Consider the following 23,220-nt stretch of genomic DNA (forward strand, 5'->3'; position numbering starts at 1 on the left):
TTCCAGGGAGTTACTCACTTTTCCTGCGTCTCTCTCAAGTATATAGGAGGTATACATGTTACAGAACTTTTGTTTGATTTTCTCCTGTCAATCTGTCTCATGTCAAGTTGACTCTTGAGCCAGCTAGAAAATCTTTGAATGGTAGAGAAAACATTTTCCTCCCCAACACTCTTACAAATGGAAATTTTTCTTGTAAATGTAACTATTTCTTACAAAAGGGTAACTTCTACTTGGTTTTCAGAGCTTCTCCTGTGTTTGCAGTTTCTTAAAAAATAACCTCTTTAAAATAATCAGTATGCCAAGAGGCATATCTTGGGGTGGTAAAATTTGCTACCTTACAAATACCATAATTACTATAAATATAAATATGTGTGTATATATAAATATATATAATTTTTTTTACTTCAAGTAGTTTTCTAGTGTTCTTATAAATTACTACAATTAAACTGATTTTGAGTTAGAATTTTTTTCTGTAGATTTTCATTGTGAGTTAATATGCAGTGATGATTCTGCTTGTGGATAGGACAAACATCTGTAGCTGTATGAAATCTAAAAGCTATTTGGGAAATAATTCACACTTAGCTCCTCACTGGTGATTTTGTAATGGAACTAATGAAAGTCTGCTCTTTGGTTAGCTACAGGTAGAGTAAGTACTGTCTGGTGGAGTTGTCACAAAGGAAGCTTTATTTGCAGTTATTATAGAGCATAACTTCCAAAGCCAGGACTCCTGAGCAAAGATGAGTGTGTTCTTTTTTTTTAGGGTTAAGATGAATACTCAGAGAGGGGAGCTTTGTCATCACGTGTACAGATGGGCATAAGGTTGCACAGGCTTATTTAGGAAACATGCTGATATATGTATTCTATGTTATGTTACTGAAGCTTGTACTCTTCTGTAGGGCAGAGACTTTCACATTATAATAAAGCAGGGACAGGGGGAAGGGGCTATGGGTGTGCTCTAAGAGCCAGAGCCCGCATAAACTGGTGGGAGTCTTGGGCTCATGATCACAGGTGAAGAATTCAGGGCCTTGGGGCACCTGGGTGGCTCAGTTGGTTAAGAGACTGCCTTCGGCTCAGGTCATGATACCGGAGTCCCTGGATCGAGTCCTGCATCAGGCTCCCAGCTCCATAGGGAGTCTGCGTCTCCCTCTGACCTTCTCCTCACTCATGCTCTCTCTCACTGTCTCTCTCTCTCTCTCTCAAACAAGTAAATAAAAAAAAAATCTTAAAAAAAAGAATTCAGGGCCTTACTTACTTCTGATACAGCACTGGAAATCTTACCATTGATGTATTGTCTCTGTTATGGTTAGGCTCTTTCCTGGCCTGGTAGAGACTTAGTTTTTGCATTCTTTTTGTTCCCTTAAAACCCTTAACTACTAAGGCTTTTGCATTTCTTTGTAATTCTAACACCTCCTAGAAAGTTCTGCAAGAAGTCTGTAGATCCAGGAAGTAGGGCATAGATCAAAGAAAATCAATGGCATTCTAAAACGGACTTCTCTGGTGTCCTGAAAATTAAGTCTCATCTTTCTTTTTCTGGGGACTCCTAACTCTTTCCACTTACATTTCTAGAGCAGGCAATATAAATTTTCTATTACACTGATGTTCAGACCAAGTGTGCTTGTTTGTATCAAGAGTTTACAGAACAGTTTTCAGTGTACTATTTTAAAAATAGTATCAGCATAATTTTCAACCCAGTGTGGTGTTTCAGAGGATGGGCGCCAGGCTTTGGCACCCTGGAAGTGCACCACAGCTCCACGTCCCAATGGCTTTGTGATCTTAGGCAAGTTACTTCTTTTTTTTTTTTTTTTTGAACCTCAGTTTTCTCATTTATAAAAGGAGAAGAAGCCCTACTTCTTCAAAGGATATTACAAAGTTAAATGTGGAGTAAAATGTAAATGTAGGGGTGCCTGGGTGGCTCAGTGTGTTAAAGCCTCTGCCTTCAGCTCAGGTCTTGATCCCAGTGTCCTTGGATGGAGCCTTGCATCGGGCTCTCTGCTCAGCAGGGAGCCTGCTTCCTCCTCTCTCTCTGCCTGCCTCTCTGCCTACTTGTGATCTCTGTCAAATAAATAAAATCTTAATAAATAAATAAATAAATAAATAATGTCAATGTAAAATTCAGGGAATAAATAATAATTATTATCAAATGACTAATAACATAATTTTGGAAACCAGACTAAGGAAATCTATATTTGGAGCAACCAGTGGCTCAATCACTTAAGCATCTGACTCTTGATTTTGCCTCAGATTATGATCTCAGGGCTGCGAGACTGAGCCGCACTTCAGGCTGGGCATGGGCATCTACTTAAGATTCTCTCTCTCCCTCTCTGTTGTCCCTTCCCCCCAACTCATGCTCATGGACGCATACCCACACTCTTCCTCAAATAAATAAGTAAAATCTTAAAAAAAAAAAAAAGAAATATTATCTATAGGATAAATCTTTGGTGTGGAATAATTCTCACACTATTTGTAGGACTCAAAAAGTTTTAAACAATCTAAGTGTCTAACAGTAAGTGTGATCAAAAAACTTACAAGATATCCACATGATGAAGTTTATGGGGTATTTTTGTTAATATCAGCAAGAAATGCTTTTAATGCTTTTTACATGTGAATATTAAGTAGGTCACTTGAATGATTTAACTCTAAGCCCTCACATGGCAAAATGTGGTATTTCCTAATTGTGTTGTCTTTGAAGAGAAAACATGTAATTTCATCTGCTTTCGTATAACTTGCACAGAGCCTGCACTTCTGCCTTCCTGTTTTAGCTACTGCTTTGCAATCTTTTCTGGCTACTGCCTGCAGTTACTTGTCCCTGTGGATGATCCTTGCATAGCCATCTCTCCCTATCTATTCCTGGCCTGAACTGCCAGTGTGGTGGCACTGATCTTGACCTCTAACATCCTTTGAGACTCTCTGCCTTGCTGTGCTTAGAGCTCAGTATCCCCTGCTCTGGATCTCTGTTGATGTTATCTGTACTGCTTTCCACTTATTAGCTGGCCTTCTGCTCAGCGAGACCAAAATAGGGGCTCTGACCCTCATGATCTATGCTTATCTTTCCTGCTGACCTACAGGAAGATCCCTGCTCTTCTTTTGGCTTCTTCTAAATTTTACATGTGGGGTTTTGGGTGATGGTAACTGGAAAATTTGTTAGACCTCTAGAGATCCATTCTTGCCACTGAGCTACACAACCACTCCATCACTAAGTACACTAGATTTTGAGGGGCTTACTCACCACCTGTCTGCTCAAGCCCTTCTGGTGATCCTTGCCCAGATTCAACAGAGAGCCTGATGAGGACCCCAATCCCAGGACCCTGGGATGATGACATGAGCTGAAGGCAGCCGCTTAACCCACTGAGCTACCCAGATGCCCCTCTTGTTTTTTTTTTAACAGAAAAATGACACAATTTTAGAAGTTGTTTTAAGAAAATAATCCAGAGGCTAACATCAAATTCATTTAAAGAACCATTGTACTTTAATTTTCTTTTGTGACTTTACCTTGCTACAAGGAGACAGGAGTTTCTTTGGCTGATGCTAGTTAGTGCCCTGCCCCCTCTTGGCACTCACTTTCCCCACACAGGCCAACTCTCAGGTTTCCAACTGCCAGGAGCTGTAACTCTTTGCCTGAAGGCTTTCTTTAGAGATTGGACCCTGCATAGAAGACACATTGGAAGTAGTTGGAATTAGCATGCACCTGCCTCCCCAGTAGTCCTCCACCATGATAGGAAGTAAGTAAATGCTCCCCCACATCCTTGTCCCATGGGGATGGTGGACCATATGAGGCATGCGCTCCATTGTTTCCCAGAGTCGCCAGCAGGATTGAGCCCCATGGTGGTAACCTGCCTGGTAACATACCCTTTATTGGCTGCATATCAGTCACTGCCTTGCCTCCCCACATTTCTATTGGTGCTTCCAAGAATCACTCCCCAGTACACTACTTTCCCTCAAATCCTCTTCTCAGGGTCTCTTCTGGGGAAATCCATCTTAATAAGATACTCATTCATATTCATTTCCTGCAGTTCATAAGAAAAAGGCTCATGGATTATAGCTAGCTCTGAGCTAAGCCTAGTGCAAAATGTGGCAAGGCTGCTAACAAAATTAGCACAATCTCAGGCAGCAATACTAGAATAATGGTTAAAGTGAATCAAGGTATCTGTGCAGTTTAAGTATTATTTCCAGTTCTGGATGCAAAATTTCTTAAAGGATTCTTAAAATTGGAATATCCATTGCCTTAGGAGTTTAGGAACCTAATAACAAAAAGAACAGTTAAAGGAAGTGAGCTATTTGGCTTAGAGAATAAACTACTAAGAAATGGCATAATCAGTCTTCAAGTGGCTGAAGGGAAGTCATGTACACAATACATTACATTTATTCAATCTCTTTCCAGAGGGCAGATCTCTGATTGGGCAAAAGTAAAACAAAAACTTCTTCTAATGATCAGAGCTTTCTCTTATCAAATTCAAAATCCCAGTCTCTGGAAATATTTCCGCAGATGGCAAAAAATCACCTGGATCTACCCCATTCCTTAAAATAAAGCTAGGTCCCAAATGTAAGCCTCTGTGAGTCTCATCAAAAGCTCATTTCAATAACCAGGATTCTGTTTGGGGCATTCCTTCAGACTACCAGCCTGTTATGAGCCTCCCTGCTCCTACCCCCTTATTTTCCTCCAATACCTTCATTCTGAATTTATGTCTTAGTTCTGTTCCGTGGCTACCTTCATGGATTAACAGTGTCATTTTGGACATTGCTCTCCCAGGCAATATAGATGCTCTCCCAGTTCAAATAAAAATGATCGCCAAAAAAAATAGGCACGTAACTATAGTGAAATAACTTAGGAGCTATCTGCTCTCTTTGTGTACAGCTGGAGGTAATAGACATTCTACTCCAGTCCCTCCACCTGTTCCACCCCAGTCAGAAGTGACTTCCTCACCTACCCCTTTCTAACACAGGAAGAGGACAGGACACAGAGAAATAGAATCCTGAATGGGGTGATAGCTTACTTTATTTTATTTTATTTTATTTTATTTATTTATTTATTTATTTATTTATTTTATTTGAGAGAGAGAGAGCATGTGAGTGAGGGGAAGGGTAGAGGGGGAGAGAGACAAGCTCAAGTAGACTCTGCGCTTAGCATGGAGCCAACTCAGGGCTCCAGCTCATGACCCTGAGATCATGACCTGAGCCAAAACCCAGAATCAGACACTTAACCAACGGAGCCACCCAGGCACTCCAGATGATAGCTTATTTTAAATGACTTCTTAATTTACTTCCAACTCTGTAATTTTTTACAATTATTTTCCTTTTCAGTTTCTCCATATTCATTCTTAAGTTCCTTCTCCCCCTCCCTCTTCTCCTCTTTCTTCCTCCTCCTTCTTTCCCCCTCCTCCTCACCCTTCTGCCCCTCCTCCCCCTCCTCCCCCTCCTCCTCCCTCCTCTTCTTTTTCTTCTTCCCCTTCTTTTCTTATTAACTTACAAGTTTTGCTTCTCAAGCTACCGAGAGAGAATGAAGCCAGTTTCTGGTTTAATGGTGTCATTACTTCAAGTGCCCTCACTTTAATGGAGGTCCCACTTTAGCAATCTATGTGTTACTGGCAGTTCTCCTGAAGAGGACACTGTTTCCCACACCTATTGCTTTGCCAGACCTCTGACTGGGCTCAGTGGACACTGAGTATTGCCATGTTCTTCTGCAAGAAAAGCAGACCTGCTGCCCAGTGGGACAAATCTTTCTGATGCCAAAAGGAGAGCTTGTTTTTCATGATGAAAACATGTGTTGTTCCAGTTGGCAGAGTTAGGATCAGTAGGTGGAAATATAGAGCTCTGGACCCCATAAGGCTCTCGGAATAAATCTTCAAAGTATTAAGCTAGGAAAATTACATGGTGTTACAACACTTACTTCCTTTTTTCGACATTTACTGAGTATCTGCTTTGCCCTGAAGCCTCATAAATTAGGAAAAAAGAAAAAGTATCGCAAACAAAAAGGACCCTAAATCTATTAAGGGAAAGAGACGTGCAAACTATAATGTGGTTAAGATGTGAATAAAATGTTATGGGAATACAAAAGGGTGATACTCTCCTGAGCTCTGCAAAGGAATACGAATTCACAGGCCCTGTGCCAGCTTAGGATGGAGCTCAAATCCCATGTGGCCACTTGCTAGCTGAGAGACTCTGGGCAAATTATTTCAGTACTCCAAAATATCCATGGAGCAGTATTACCTGAAAGATTAAATGAGAATGTAAAGAACCTAGGATAATGTCTGGCACAGTGTAAGCGGATGAAATGTTGCTGCAGGAAGGTTTATGTAGAAATTGTTGGGGCAGTTACTCACACCTCATTTGTGGTATCTGGATTCTAGACCCCACCGCTTCAAATGTCTTCCTTATGGTGAAGCTTCTATACTCTCCAAGTGGCGGTCCTTATGACCTACTGGGCAATCTGAGGGTATTTTTGGACTATGCATCTGAAACATTTCCATTTTTCTTTTTCTTCATTTCTCTTCTTTCTCATTCCCTCTCCTATGACTTTTCTCTCTCAGACATCAAGCACCCTTTTCATGATTTCTCATTCTATTTTCTGGACACAGTGAAGAAACCCCCTGGTGTCTCAGCCCCAGATTCTGGAGATTTCTCCAACATCAGCCTTTCTATATACACCTTGCTCCCACAATCTAAATACATCACAATCTCATGGATTTGGCCCTTGTACTAGCATTGCTCTCCTCTTGCCTAACACCGTGTAGGTGCTTTACTTTGTAGGTATCTTATGGCAAGAGACAAATAATGGCTTCTTTGTTTTGAAGACCAGTGAAGTCTCCATTGAAATTAAAGGGATTAGAAGGAGAATGTCAACAAAGTAAGAAACCAGGTTCCTCTAGAGTATGAGTCTTGTGGTGCACAAATAAAAGAGAGATGGCAGCCTTCAGTGCCTCTGTCTGCAGAACTCTGCGGGAGACCCAGGAGTTTGTTAAGGCTCAGACTTTCTATGAAAAAGATGAAAGACAATGTCTGCCATAGCATTAAATATTCAAATTCTGGATTTAATTTTAAATTTAGAGTTTCAGGTACCACTTTTCTTACAATCAAAATGTACTCTGTCACCTACCTGGCCTACAGATTTTATATGATGTTCTCCCACTTTGATCTAGAAGACAAGTTGTGAGCAAAATCAAGCCACCGTAATTGTTTTTTTATAACAATCTATTTCTCCTACTGTAACTCTGACAAAGCATAAAGAATACACACATTTAATAAATAGAAAACATTTATTATACAGCATTATCAAGATTATCAGACAAAAGGCAGTAATGAGCCAAAGGAATACACTTTTACAAGAAGCTAAACAACTTGTATAAGCACATACATTAAGGTGAAGAGTATCTGCCCTTTTGGTACAGGGTACCTATGTGTACATTTCCAATTTTGAACAATTATGCTATAAGAGCTAATACTGTATTATGTTCAAGAAAACTTTTAATCATGATAATATTAGGCATTCAGAGAAATAATGTAATAGGTGTTGAATGTGTTCACCAAATGTCTCAGACTAAAACCTCAGAACAAACTGACATCTTATATTATTTGAATAGTAGAGCAGCTTTCCTGGTCTATTCTTACTTAAAAAAAAAAAAAAAAAATCTGAATGCACAAGTCCTGTGATATCAAGGACATATATTAGTGGCATTAAGATTTAAAAAAAAACATGTTTCACAAATAATAGATAGTAAGCTTTTAGTTGCTAGTTTTCCAGTAAGCAGACCATCTATTAAGCACTGGAACCATCTACATTCCTCACTCTGCTTCATTGTGAAAACATGGAACTAAAATTTGTTTCAGTCACAAGGTCTTTCTACCAAAGGGGTTACAAATAATTTTTTAAGGGAAAGGCAGTCCATTCTTGATATGGAACCAACTAAACTTGGCAGTAGAATATGGGAAGACATAAGAAACATGGGCCTCAAACATTGGAGCTGATGTTAAATTCTGAACAAATGATGCAGTGGGTATTTAAAGATTCTAAGATGATTTTTGGCTGAGAAATCAGCTTCCACATGAAGGAAGCATATTAAAATATGACTGCACATAAGGCATAAACAGATATTTAAAGGGGTGAGCTTCATTCCACAAATAATAGAAGAAATCAAAACAGCAAGAAAAATTGCTTTCATTGGGTGTAATGAGGAGGTAAAAATGAAACAACTGGATTACACATACATGGATATTACATACAGCAAATGACAAAAACATAAAGAAAAGCGATGACAGTGAAAATGGAGGAATAAAAGTACATGGAAATAACAATTGAAAGAGAGTAAGAAGTGATAGATAGATGACTTGAAAAAATATGACCAGACATAGAGGTTAATATATATTTCAATCACTGAAAGCTCACGTTACTGTGGAAAATCTTTTTTAAAAAAATCTAAAGTGACCTGAAATAATCTTAATACTGTCATTTCAATCTCATGTTTTAATAATGATGTGTGAAAATTTATAAAATGTACCTCTTTATTGTTACCCACAGTTTTTTGTGAATTTTTAACGTGACAAATTTTCAAGCCACTTCATTAATAACGTGTTCCACATCATTAAATATCTGAAAAATAAATTCCCTCTTAGATGAGGAAGAACCATCTGAGCAGCATATAAAAACCACGAGACCGCAGCACTCAAACCTTCAAAGAACTTCTGTAAATATTGGTGACAATATATAAAACATTTTTAGAACATAAAAATATCTATACTCTATTGGAAAGACAACCTTCCGGTTGCAATTCCATTGACATTACATTGCACAAATTTTATTATCACATGTACACAAGGACATAGGAACACATTTACATACTAGTTATAGGGACTTGGATGACAAGAGGAAAGAATTATTTGTCATTGAACCAGTAATAGTTGCTATGAGTACATCATTAAGTTCGAAGATCATTTGTTTCCTTAGTACATAGGAGAAACAATGGCACCAAGTACACATACTGCATCTTAGAAGTTCAACTGGTAATAATATTTGCTACAGTAAATGTAAGGTAACAATTTTGCCACATGTTTTGTTCTCTTTTATTGAAGGGCAGAGAAGAGCCCCCTTGGCACAAACACAAGATCATCCACAAAACATCTTCTGCCACTCTCCAAACAATCTTGTTCTAGCATTTTTTCCAAAATCACCAATAAGCGAGTATCAGCTATGGAACGTTACCTGCGCTGAATGTGTTCACCACCTCACGCTTATGTCCTGTCTCATTCCATCTTGCCTTAGCACTCTTGATGAAGCAGTTTTTGGTGATGCTTTTGCTCTGATTCCTGTTTTCCTAAGTAGAGAAACATCACAGAGCAGCAGGGTGTCCATACATTTTTTTTCCAAGTGTGACAAGGCTGGCTCTGCCTCAGGTGTAATGGGTGAAGAGAGGCCCCTGTCTGGGCCAATTCCCTAGGCTCCTGAACACTGATAAGGAGAAGGGATAGAGAAAAATGAGCTGCTGTCGCACGGGTGGTTCCATCCCTGGCCCTCCTTCACCCACCTGCTGGGTCTGGCTGCCCCCACGCTCGCCACGACTGCCATGAATACCATGATGTCAATTAAGGATTCACCTGGCTGGTCCACAGGTGCTGTCTCCTCAAGCCAAGCGCGTGTGGGTGAGTGTATCTATGCACAATTGTCCAAAAGAAGAGATTATTTGTTTGTTTATGTACGCATGTATTTATTTATTTATGCGGTGAAAGTTGTACACTATATGGGATTGTGCTTTGTCAGAATTCCCTTTCTTCCCAGAGAAGGCTTTTGAATAATTCAAGAATCGGGATCCTCGCTGGGATATTTTTTCTTTTTTTTCTTTTTTTTTTTTTTTTTTTTTTTTTTTTGCTTGCAGAGCAGTTTCCTCTGGCCTTCCCTAAGGCAGCAGCAGCATTGTCTCCCTTTCTCGCACACTTCACGCTCCTCTCCCATCTCCTCCTCCCAGCTAGCCGCACATCTCCAGAGGTGCTGGTGCTCCCTGGTTTCTCGTGCTTTCCAAGTGGACACCTCCTTCCTACAGGGTGGAAGAGCTTTGCTTATAGTCCCTCAGGATGACCGAGGCGTAGGTCACGTTGGGAGGGGTGCAGAGCACCGACTCGGACACGGGGGAGCTGGGCACCGAGCTGCCCGAGGCCACGGAGTCACGGAAAGGCGACGGAGGCGTCAGGGCAGGCGAATCCTCAGGGGCGGGTTTGCTGGCCGCCTGCAGATCTTCGTCTTCCTCTTCCAGTTCGTCTTCCTCCGTGTTCCCTTCCCGCTCATACAAGTACTCTTGGAGGAGCTTGAACCTCTCGCTGTCGTCCTCGTCGTCGTCGTCTGCTGGCGGGGAGGTGGGCTCCTCCCCGAAGGTGCTCAGCTGCAGCGGGAGCATTTGCAGGTGCTGCGGGGCCGCCGGGGGCGGGTACAGCGAGCGCACCCCGTTCCCCGGGCCCCCAGGAACTGCGAGCACAGCATTGAAATCCGGGATCCCGGTGCTGAAATTGTTGACCACTCCCTGTAGCTGGTCCATCAGGGATTTCTGCGGTTGCGGTGGCTGCTGGAGCGGAGGGGGCAAGCCCTTGGGGATGGCCGGGTCTGCCAGGAACAGGGGGGTCTCCTCTGTGGTCAGGTGGGGCGGCAGAGGTGGGGTGCTCACCGCAGTTGGCACCCGTCGGTGCACCACCATAGAAGGACTGTTGGGAGGACTGAAGCCAACCGGCTGGGCATCCTCCTCCTCTACGTTGTATAGGGTCTTGGTGCTGGTATCTGAAAAGGTGAGGCTCTTGCCGGAGCCCTGGTAACTTTTAGTGAGGGGCTTGATGACGGCTGTTTGGTTGCAGGCCGTCTCATTGGTCTTCACGTGCACAGAGAGGCGGTGCCACATGTGCTGTCCCTTGGGCACCTGTCTTCCACCTGGTTCAGACCATGACACAGACTTGCCATTAGAACTATGAATAAAATAGAGATGGATTTATTTGCAGATATATCATGCATACAGGAGAAAATACATATAAATTATATGCAATCCCAGCTCAATGCAATTTGATACCCCCACTCCCCCCTTCCCCGCCCGACTGTATGCCTGGCCTCCATACCCTTAACCTCCCTTTCTTACAGGTCAAAGACCAAAAATGGCAGTGACCACAGCTTGCCTCTGTAGCTGCAGTCAGTGATTCCATCAACCCCAAGGCGAGGCAGAACACTTTGACCCTAAGAAAGTCGGAGGGGGGAGAAACACCAGCCTGCTGCAGAAGCAGCTATGTTCATTTCTGCCTGAGATTTCACAAAGTTATTACACACTCACATACTCACACATACACTTAAGGTAACCACAATGTTGCCACTCAGTGCAAGCCCTTGAAAGATTCCAAAATCGATGGAGGAAACAAATAAGAAATAAAACTACAGATGCGCATGGACAAGAGAACATAACCACCATAGCCCTTGCCTTCCTTTCTTCTGAAGCCCCTGGAACAAATTAAAACCCACAGATTAAGCTACTCTCATTGTCCCGTGAGGTTATAAAATACATCCCCTCAGTCGCCCTTTCTAGGCGGGTATCTCCTGGTACCAGAGTAGCAAGGGCAGGCACGTGGCACCTGTACAGAAGAGAAAAAAGCAGATGACAGAAAACCCAGGCCCATTTTCCACTTCAGTGTGTCATAACTTTTGCCTTTCTTTTTATTTCAACGCATTATTCCCGACACATACAATGAATCACAATTCACATAAAGGCCCTGATTCACAGCTGTTAGTTTGGGATTTCCCCGCTGGGGACTTTTCACTAGGTGTGTTTGAAAAGTTATAGAACCAGGAAGCCCAGCAAAACACGGATGCTCAGACCCTGGTTTAGCCCTTCAACATAGCTGGTGACGCAAACAAGACAAAATGGAGATTCAGAGAAAGCAGAAGTTACAGAGGCAAAGGTCCCTGCCTGCCCTTTTCCTTGATGAGCTTTGGAGAAGAAAAAGGTTAGGGTACCAGCAGCCCTCCTGCTTTTGGACCTTTCATTCTTTACAGGACCATCAAAAAACCAGTCAATTAGGAGAAGGAAGAGGAGAAGGATGAAGAAGAAGAGAAAGAAGCGGGAGAAGGAAGAGGAGGAGAAGGTGGAAGAAAAGAGAAGTACTGTGCCTAGCACTCAGATTCTATTCTGTATGTTGTAACAACTCTCGAATTACTTTTGGACTTCTGGCTTTTTTTTTTTTTCCCTGTACAACTTTTAGCAGATGGCGGTACCTTACCATAGCATACTATTAATAACATCAGTGTTAATACTTACATCAGGATATTTTTTCTTGTGTGTGTGTGTGTTGTTCTTTTTTTTTTTTTTTTTTGAGTTTGCTTTTTCACTGTATCCATGAAAACAACAGAGAAAGTAGCACAATGTCAACACATTTTTGACAGTAAAAGGAATAGGAATCACGAACATTTTTTTTCTTAGGTGGATGTGTGAAATAGACTATTCTGTATCATGGTCTTTTGTTTCGAAAAATGTAGGAAGTGATCAATAGTTAATATAATGATTTATTTAGTCATTTTGAAAATACAAGAACGAATACTTCAAAAATTTTGCATGTTGCATCTATGAGGATGATAATATTTTGACATTTTATATATTATAATCTTGAAAAGTGAAGTGAGCCAAATAAATACAGAGTCTTGCAGAAATTCTGATACCTATTATGGTATACTCTGGATTTAAAAGTCTTAGAATAGTTAAATATTAGTTAAAATTTTGTTAAATAATATATAAATAATAATAAAATTAGTTAAAATTTCATTATTTATGAAAAGGTAGTTCCTCTATCTTATAATTTATATGCCATATGTGTGTGTGTATATATATATATATATATATATATATATATGTATATTTATTTATTTATTTATTTATTTGAGAGAGAGAGAGAGAGCATGCAGGTGGGAAGAGGGGCAGAGAGTGAGGGAGAGACAATCTTGAGCAGACTCCCTGCTGAGTGTGGAACCCAACAGTGGGGTTGGGGGGGGGGGGCTCGACCTTGCAACCCTGAGATCACTACCTGAGCTGAAACCAAGACTTAAATACTCAACTGACTGAGCCACCCAGGCACCGCATTTAGGCTATATGTTTAATTATCTAAGAAAAATCTCATCTCTAAAATACTATGTGAAACTTAAAATTTCTCTGAAATATATGCTTAATATATTCCCTGAGAATGTAGAAGTACTTGTAAATGCAAAATTACTGGCTTTTCAGCTTCTACACTATTGTTAGAATACCTTTCTTCTGAGATGAGTCAACTATAGAACAGACGGTTTGTGTTCCCAGTATGAACACACAGTCAACCAGTCAGCAACCAAGACCACAATCCACAGTTCTGAGTTTGAAACTCTAGGTGAGCTCACCTCCCACCTCCTTCTTTCTCAACTTCCTCCAATCCCTACTTCACTCAGGCTGTCTCTCTCTCTCTCTTAACACATTCATTATGACTCTTCCAGAAAGTATAAAACTGATTTGCCTCTTGTCTTATCTCTTAAATATGCTTTAGTGTACCATTCAACCTCAATGATTTGCATCACTTTTTTAAAAAGAGATTTTATTTATTTATTTGAGAGAGAGAGGAAGAGTATGACTGGGGAGAGGGGTATGGGGGAGGGAGAGAGACAAGCAGACTCCTTCCTGAGTGTGGACTCCACCCTGAGCATGCAGCGCAATGAGGGCCTCAATCCCAGGACCCTGAGATCATGACCTAAGCAGAAATCAAGAGTCAAATCCTTAATGGATTGAGCCACCCAGGAGCCCCTGATTTGCATCTCTTTGAATTGCAATGGATACATTTTTTCCTTCTTCCAATGCCTGCCTCTCAAAGCTTATTTTTTTTTTTAATTCATTAAACTAAAATGATGCTTTGAGTCTTTATTTAGTTGTGTGTGTGTGTGTGTGTGTGTGCATATGTGTGTGTATGTGTGGGTGTTTACTTAACCACCAGACTTACATACCCCAACAAGCAATTATTCCAGTCTCCATACATCCCAGCAAAAAGGCATTCTTCTATTCTCGGGACTTACTTCATTCACTCACTCACATGGGCTGTTTTCCTCACTTCCCAGGGCCCTATGTGGGCCTCTATTTAAATCATGCGCTTCCCTATTTTAATGGCATTATTAATCATCTTGCGTATAGATAAAATCACATCTTAGTTCTGTTTTAATCCAATACCATTTTTATTCATGAAATGGGAGGTTTTTACCCTGGCTGTCAAAATTAGCAGCTTTCCTTCCCCTCAGAGTCTTGCTCTAGATTTGCTGTAAAGAACTGTTTAATTAGGAAACAGTTCTAATGTCCCAGGGCATTTATTAGATTAAGAAAATTAGATTAACCTTTTTTTTTTTTTCCCAAGGACAAAACAAATTGCTTCCTACAAACCAGAGATAGTGAAGGAAATGTATCATCTCATAGAAACTTCAGCCCAGAGTATAAAGTTTAGTTCTCCTGAATCAGGTTTTTCTGACATTGGGTTCATATACAGCTCGAATGGTCCATGAATCTACACATGGGATGAGCTATGCTTTTAGACTGGATCGGTACTATGTCTTGATAGATTGTACATTGTTATATTGAAATGCATGTAAATGCTATCACAATAAAGTGTGTTGCTAGATACAAGTGTAGCTAAATTCTGAGAAGCTTTTTTGTGTTTTGTGGTCAAGTGGCTACTAAAAAAACAGTACGATTACTATCACTGATTTGGGTGGAGGTTTAATAAGCATTTTGGTGTGAAAAGGGATTACCCTATTTGAAAAGGCTGGGAGTCCACTGCTATGATATTAAGAAGAGAAAAAATGTATAAAATAGGGGGCAGCCAAAAGGAGTAAATGCATTATCAAAGTGCAATATTACTATGAAATAAATCTTCGGTTTAATCCCAGATAACTTTAATGCCTTCTGTTTCAGTCACCAACTGCTTCCTTCTATTATTCAATTTTACTTCATTTCCTAAATAGAAGTATTAGGAAAAGCGTGATCTATAAACACCACATAATTGTCATAAAACACCCCATCCTTCCTGCTCTCACTTCAGAAGGCAGACCCCAGGCTTAAAACCACCTCATATTCAAAGATCAAATTCAGTAACATTTGGCGTGAATACCTCAGGTGGCAAAAGATATTTATCGATACAGAAGTTATTGAAGGAAAAGTCTGTTAGGCTGGAGAGGCACCAGGATGTAGATGGTGATCTGTACTGGGAGTGTGCAGAGCCAAGCAGGCCTGGGGCTGCCATGCCAGCTATGACAGACTTGGGATCTTGCTTTGGTTTTTCTCTCATTAGATAAGTCTAACAATCCCCCCAAACAGAAAACCCAATATTTACAGCACTTTAGAGAATGGTTGGAAGTGGGCGGCGTAAACAGATTAGTATATCTTCAGCATTCGGAGTGATCTTGTCTGTTTTATTTGTTTCAGTAAGTACTAGTTACATCTGCAGGGTACACCGCTCTCTGCTCCAGAGAGGTCTAAAATGGGAATAACAGTGGGTGGGTGTTTGAGATCAGGAGGGAAGCATCCTGCACAAGCTGCCTGAGGGGGAAGCTTCCACAGCACCTGTCTCCCTTATGTCCAATTCCAGTCTTTGCCACGAGGCTTCATCGCTTCATGACAAACATAAGGATGGCATCCAGAGAGCCCACAGACAAGGCAAGACCTTCGCAGAAGGAGGGGAGACTCACTCCTTGGAACCTAAAGAGGTTAGCATTTGTTTTCTCTGAAAATGACAGTGGAAACAGGAAGTTCCATTGAGTCACAGCATGGAGAGAATGGCTTACCAAGTCCAGAGAAGAAACCAAAGCTACAGGCTTACGGGCAGTTTTCCTATGGCCGAGTGGCCAAGGTGGGCACACAAGGCCTTTCCAAAAAGACTGCACCCCCAACTGAGACACTCGGAAAGGGATGCCAGATATGTGTTGTCCAAATGCCTTGCCTCTTCCTGCTTCAAGGAGCTGGTACCAGAAGGAAGTCTGAGTAGTGATTCTTGTAGACTCGCAGGCAGAGGAACTATTTGAAGCCATATGAGTCAGACTCTTGTTTTCCCAGGCAACACCAAGTTAATCTTCAGTACAAAGGACTTCCACTGATGCCAGTTACACTTTTGAAGGCTTTCCAGAAAAATCTGCATATTCAGTATATAATCCCCGGGAGCCTATGTGAACATAATTAAAATTTCTCACCTTTTTGATTCACCACTAGTAAGGTAGAAAATCTCTGAATGTGTTATTGGACACAATTGCATTTTGACTACATGGGAACTTGGTGGCTTCTGCGGATATCAGTCTTAAATAGCATTGTGAATTTTATCCCTCTCCTCTGATTCTAACATCATAAGTTAGTCAGAGAACCACTTGGCTTACCGAAATTTACAATATCTCAAAGTCTAAATATAAGTCCTCTTTTTAAAATCTTTAGATGAATCACATTCTATATGTTAAAGTTATGATACAGGATACACGACAGCACAAAGGAAATCAGTTTGCCTTTATTAAGCTTTGTGCTCTCTTCAGTGAATCAATTAAGATAAAGACATCCACAAACAAAATGAGCTCACCAAAGAACGGGAGGCTCCATAAACTTTGTCCAAGCATAGGGTCTACTGTCTTGAGAAAACTGACAAATCTGTTTCAAACTATTGAATAGAATTCTGATGGTTACTAAATTTTTCCTAAGTACATTTTAAATGGCCATTAGTTCAACCTAATCATGATTACTGGCTGAGGAAAGAAATTCTCATGCCAAAGTTTACTGAAGACATCATGTTGGTACAGGAGTATTGTTCTAGCAGAGGTATACAAGTTGTAATTATATTCCTCCAGGAAGTCTAGATGAGTCTAGATTCCATTCCCTTTTAAGAAACTTCAAGTTAAGCGTTATTGTATCTTCCATGCTCCATGCTACCAGACCTGTAATTTTAATAGCAAGTCATTTGATGTTCCTCAACTCAACTCTACTCTACTCCTGGAGTCCTCGCAGTTTGCTCTGGAAACATAGGACAGTGCATTGCTCTGCTGGGATTATTCCTCAGAGACAAGATAGATCTAGGCAGACCATAACGGTCCAGTAGGCAACTTTATCTCCATCACTAGTCCCTTTGCCTTGATTGTTCACAAAAGCTGTGGGAACTGAAGGTGACACAGAGAACATATCATTTTTGTTGTTGTTTGTTGAGGAACAGCCAAGGCTATAAATAGCCAGTCTCTTCTCAATCCTTTCCTGATCCTTTATAGTCTCCTGAAAGAAGGCTTGAATAGATCCTTTTCCGAGAATTCTTAAAAACCAACCTATGAGCTTTGCTGATCAGGGTTTTGTTTTGTTTTGTTTTGTTTTGTTTTGTTTTGTTTTGTGTCATCACCTACCAAGAATGTACCCACATTCAGTCTTTGCTTTTGCTTTTAGGCACTCACCTTTAAATAATGAAATTAGGTGACTCTCCTCTCTTTCTGGCCCTGCTGTCACAGCAAGACAAACACATCTACTATTCCCATCAATCCCTTTTGACAGGCAGCCAGCAGCTGTCATGATCAGGATCTCCTTGTTGTGCCCTTGGTCAGACTCAACCCATGCTGTAAGAAATCCCCAATGCATTTTGACTTGGGAAAATTACAGACGGTGCATCCAAGCAGACTAGAGTGACTTTGATCTAGATGAGCAGGGTCCTCCTGACCACCACCTAAAGCATACTGGCATGGCTACCATATTCTCCCCTTAAAGAATCAGTATGATTTGAGTGAGACCACACTCTTCCTATTTGGGCTTTTTAAGGGAATATCAAAACACAGATTTTCCAATGCACTCCACTGAGTGAAGAGACACCATGGCCTCATACGCTGGCCTCCACAGCCAGGTTCAGTAGCAAACATTTGAACAAATTGGGCTCTTCTCATCTGAAGAGCTATTCAAGCCACAGACACCTTATCAGTGGACTCCCTCCTGCTGCAGGAATGTGTACCTTTGACTCTCCCAGGAGTTTGAAGGGCTGTAAAGGAACAGCTGAAAATGACCACAGACTCCATGCACAATGAATTGAACATGGTCTATGTTCTTTTGTTAACTTAAAGAGACACTGTCAAGATCTAAAGGTCAAAAATTGGACCAAACATGCACCATTTTTATCAGATGTTGAAAATCTGATAAAAACACTCAGAATTCTGGAGAAATAACCACATTTCCTTTTCTTAAAACTCTTTTCATGGGACTCACAAAACTTTTGTTTTGTGCACCCCAGGATGTGGGAGGCACCCAGCAGAGGCTCCTGTCAGGGCCCACCCCCTCAAACTGATATTATGGAACTCTCCATAAGTTCAAGGTGTGGCTTTTACTTTAATGCAGACAGCATCATTTCAAACAATTGTGCAACAGCAAAAAAGCAAACAAAAATACAAAAAAAAAAAAAAAAAAAAAGAAAGAAAGAAAGAAAAAAGAAGAAGAAAAGCAAAGAGCTCTGTTTGCCAAGAAAAAAGCTGACAAATTCATGAAGGGGGAAAATTCACTTCCAAGCTTGCGAGTGGGAGTCACAAACAAAAGTGAATCTCCAGAATTGGAAAAAGTATTGTGTCTTGCATTGAAACTTAAAAAAGCAAAAAGACTAACAACTTGACAGTGCCCTTTTAAGAACGATGGACAATCAAATTAAGGCAGTCGTGCACAGCACGTAAATGGTTCCTCATTCTTGATGGCATGCATCACATCTGTTTCCATGTTAGAAAGTAGAAAAACCCAGGAGAGAGAAAGCAAGGGGCAAACCACTACATTGTCCATGCAGCTTCTCTTACACATTCACTGCAGTGTGGGGGTTTTCAAAGCTGCACATGTGCCGACGGACATTGGCTGGTGGGCGAGAACTCTGGCTGCCTCTTCCTGAAGATTGAAAAGAAAAAGACACCCAGTGAGTGAGTGGTTATACATGTGTACAGATATAGTGATCCCACCACTCAGGTGGTGCCTGGGCTTGGTCCAGGGCCTTGCCTGGCTCCTGAGCCTTTCTCCATGTCATCTCCAACCCCATGTGTCTCCCTTGCATTGGCTGTTTCTTGCTGCTAGGCTCATTTCTGAAAGCCACATCAGTGGAGTGCATTCTTTCTTTTACCTTTCAAAGTAAGGTACTCTTTTACTCTTTCCAAGTGGCAGATGCTTTTTCTGCTGTGTGTCTGTCTGTCCAAAATCAGTTCTTTCCCTCCACTCTTGACATTCCCCTGTCCTCCTCATGGCAGTGGGCTCCATCTCCACTCACACCGATGCAGGCTGAATCTCTCTGACCATCACCCCTCTTAAAGGGTGTTTGTGGATTTATGTCTTACATTGTGAATTTTAATTGCATTGTTAGTTTTCCTTCATTTTATGTTATCACAAAAGCATTGTTGTCACTTCCTATAAAGTTCCATTTATCTCTTGGCCCTCGCAGACAGAGTGTATCTGATGGTAGAGAGAGGGAGAGTGGCGAGAGACTGGAGGAATCTGCCACTTGGGGAGAATGCCATCTGATTCCCTGGCTAAAGGTCTCCTTATACAGCACATAGGATGATCTGATAAGGGGAGAAGAGCATTGAATGGTCATGGCAAGGCTAACGGGCAAACACGGGCAGCTGGCTTTTTACCATCATTTGTTGGAGTGAGGATAAGTGGGTTTCCCATGAATTAAGCAGCACTTCAGAAGGTAGTGGGAAAAAGCCATCTTGTTGCCACTCCACATAAGACAGCTGCCAATCACAGAAAAGAATTTCAGGAACAAGAGGCTAAAGGTGAACCATCAGTGGGTGGACTCTGGGTGGATGGATGGGGGAATCTCAATCTGAAGGAACTCTCAGAGATGAAGTCCCCTCTAGGGATCCCTAAAAGCCCACAAATATTCCCTAAGTATCAGCATTGAGCACCTACCCCCAGATTCTGGTGACAACTATCCAGTGTTAATCAGAAGAGGACCACAACAGTCACAGTCAAGTCAAAGTCTTTGGCTATGTTTCCTATCTTTTTTTCCCACTAAAGTGGACACAAGAGGGGAAACAGAAGAGGGAGGAGCCAGCGATATTGCAGGAGAAGACCACGCCCCCTCCCATTCCACATCTTCCAGACTGAGGCCTGGCACGTGCGAGAAAGGAGAGATGTGAATTTGAGGTTTGAAACAAGAATACACTAGAATTCCTGAATTCAAGGAATCTCATCTGAAAGTAGAAGGTAGGAAAAAAGTCTTCCATAGCACAGTTGAAGGTAAAAGAGAAAAATAAAATTAATCTCTATGCGTATGCCTGCCAAGTTTGGGTCATTCAATAAATCATTTCAAAGTCCCAGAATAATTTGAAATCCTCACCCAGAGATAAAAACTTGAAACACCTTGTTGTAACTTCATTACTACTGTAATGATCCATTTATTTTAAAAAACAGACAAAAAAGATAATGTTTGCTATTAACCTTGCTGAAGTAATTTGTCCCTGACATTCAGTAAGGCCACCTGAAATCACAAAAATAATGACAACAATGAAAATACCAGCAAGTAGATGACAAGGGATAAAAGTATGATGCTTCACTATATAAATGAAGTTATCAGTAAGAAAGAATACTTAACCTACAAAATAATAGGACAACTTCATTTCTCAGGAAGAAAGGCAGAAAATACACTCAAGGCATTTGTCTTTCCCTTGCTAAACTGCCGGCGTCCCTTGAATCCCCCAGTTAATTCTACCTGTAGATAATGTCTGCATGTGGCCTGGTCCCAGGGTGCTGGAAAGCCAGGACCCCACCCAGGCTGGCTCAGGGCCCTCTGGCCAGTACAGATGCACCACTTGTTCCTCATCAGAAGGCCCCTGCACTTGGGATTTAGTGGTCTACAGTCATCATTTTGAAAACTGTAATCCTTGTATCACTTAATTTGTGTTTTGTCAGTGATGTTTGTTGGGGAAATGGAGCATGCACTCAGGGCTTGGAGGCTCAGGCTTACCCAGGGTCCTGCCTCCCTGACTTCCCTGGTGCCCCCGGGACCCTCGGAGGCTTCACTACCTTGACCTGCCCAGGGATCACCGTCACTTTCCACCAGTGGCAAGGGCTCTGGGCATGAGAGCAGGAAGATCAAATCAGGGTCAAGTGCACGTGCTCTGGAGCACCTCAGGCAGTGATGGGTCTTCCCCTCCCTGGACTAGCAGGGCCACAGTGCGTTTGACAGGCAACACCACAGGAGTGAGCCTTTCATCCATCCTCTGTGCAGGCACTTCTAGTCCACCTGCTGTTGTCGTAATTCCCTTGAAGATCACTGGTCTGCCAGGGGCTAGGGTAGGGGGGAGGGGTGCGGGGAGATGTTTGGTTCCATTTCCCTGTAGTGTTAGGCCAGGGACTGGATGGGTGGGAATCTGGCGGCCTGAAGTTTGCACCAGCATGGAGTCGCTGAGTGAGGGCTGCAACACTTGGTAGAGTACACACTTGTCCCCCAAATCTCCTCCCCCACACCCTGCATGGGAGTGCGACAATAAATGGCAAACAAAAAACCACAAAGACAGGTTGAGAGAGAGACGACAGGAGAAAAGGCTTTATATAATAGTCTCTGTGACATTTCCCTCTGTATGTTCAACCAAGGGCCTCATGTTTTCTTTTTGTACCGGGCCGTGCAAATGATGTAGCTGGTCTTGTCTGCTGGGTGTATGATGATGCTAAAAACCACAGGGAAAAACCTTGACAGCTCAAAGACTTGTCATGCTGACATTCGCATAGGTGCACAGAGTGTGGCATGCCTGGACGATAGCCCTTCGGTCTCCCAGGAACGGGGGAGGGAAATCTGCGGCCTCTGGCACAGACTTGGAATTAACTGAGGCAGTTTGTGGACAGTTCTGTGGATCCTTTAGAAGTGGCAGTCATATTGACAGCCAAACTCCACACAGTAACTTCCAGCAATCCCAAAGCCACCTTAATTCACTATTGATTGAAATAGTTGAAAAAATTACAACATTTCCTTCATAGAGCCATTTTCTTTGGTCTCTGACTCTCTTTGTGTTGAAGTGAAATGTATATGCCCTATGCCTACAGATCTTACTTTTATGAAAGGGGTGGTGGATTAAAGGTTAGAGGCCAGAGCCTTGAAAAATCTAATGCCAGAGTGTCCATTTTATCACTGCACAGAAACTGAGAGGAACTTGACTTCAGGGTATTTTTAGCAACTGTAAAACCACATACTCAACCAACCAGATTCGGCAAGCCGGAGTAAAAGCTTGGAGGGAAAATGCAGCATATGGAGACTTGTCAAATATAAGTCCCAAATCTGTGCTTGAATCTTTTGGCAGAAACCATGGATTTAAAGAAACCCCAGAAATTTAGTAAGAAAGATTCCTCTTCAATTTCTTCTGAAAGTGCAGTTTTTTTTCTTTTCTTTTGCTCTTTTTTCCTTTCTCTTCTTTCCTTCTATTTTTCTTTCATCCTCTTTTCTTTTCTTTTTTCCTTTCCTCCTTCCTTCTCTTCTGCTCTCCTCTGCTCTTCCTATAGAGTCACTGCTTATGACAAGTTTCTCCCATCTGTTCTCATTGTCCGATTGTTCAACTGTCCTTTGTAGAAGAGACCTTCTCTCTTTGGGTGTACTTAGTCCCATATAACTTTGTTTTAATGTGTTATTTTCTTTCTTTTTTTTTTTTTTTTAAGATTTTATTTATTTGACAGAGAGAAACACAGTGAGAGAGGGAACACAAGCAGGGGGAGTGGGAGAGGGAGAAGCAGGCTTCCCACTGAGCGGGGAGTCTGACGTGGAGCTCGATCCCAGGACCCTGGGATCATGACCTGAGCCAAAGGCAGATGCTTAATGACTGAGCCACCCAGGCGCCCCATAATGTGTTATTTTCCTTACAGTAGTTCATTCATATGTCAGTTTCTGTTCAAGGAATGATTCTTCACATGAACTTGAGAAGTTGTTACAAACAGGTTTCACTCACGGTAGTGCAGAAGTAGGATGGCTGGATAAAGGCCCAGGAAACCAGGCACTCTCCAACTGTGTATCTGCCCCTCTCATATTCAGTTTTCTCATCCATAACGGGTTGTTGAAAGAATAAATGTGAAAATGATTCTAAGTAGCAAAATGTTATCGCAGCTTAAGGTATCACTATTAAAACCCTTTCTCTGAAGGATGGAGGAACAAAAGCACAGACAAAAGACCCAGATATTTTAAATCCCAGTGAGATTTAAAGTAGACTAAACCAGAGTATCTCAAAGTTTACTTCATTGTACTTCAGAATGTATT

General features: G+C 41.6%; 1 protein-coding gene across 5 annotated transcripts in view; it reads right to left on the reverse strand.

Moving 5' to 3' along the window:
- Positions 1 to 7,231: 7,231 nt before the first annotated feature.
- Positions 7,232 to 23,220, reverse strand: part of GRM1 (glutamate metabotropic receptor 1) — a 416,711-nt gene continuing 400,722 nt past the window's right edge. For 2 of the 5 annotated variants that reach the window (XM_059177317.1, XM_059177318.1), the window contains exon 9: positions 7,232 to 10,932. In XM_059177317.1, the coding sequence (XP_059033300.1) occupies positions 10,020 to 10,932 (913 nt within the window). In that variant the 3' untranslated portion in view covers positions 7,232 to 10,019. Of the gene's footprint in view, positions 10,933 to 18,787; positions 18,873 to 23,220 lie in introns of all 5 variants that reach the window. The other 3 variants (XM_059177321.1, XM_059177320.1, XM_059177319.1) reach the window with 3 other exon arrangements.

The sequence above is a fragment of the Mustela lutreola genome, chromosome 6 (genome assembly GCF_030435805.1).
Source record: "Mustela lutreola isolate mMusLut2 chromosome 6, mMusLut2.pri, whole genome shotgun sequence".
Taxonomy (NCBI): Eukaryota; Metazoa; Chordata; class Mammalia; order Carnivora; family Mustelidae; genus Mustela; species Mustela lutreola.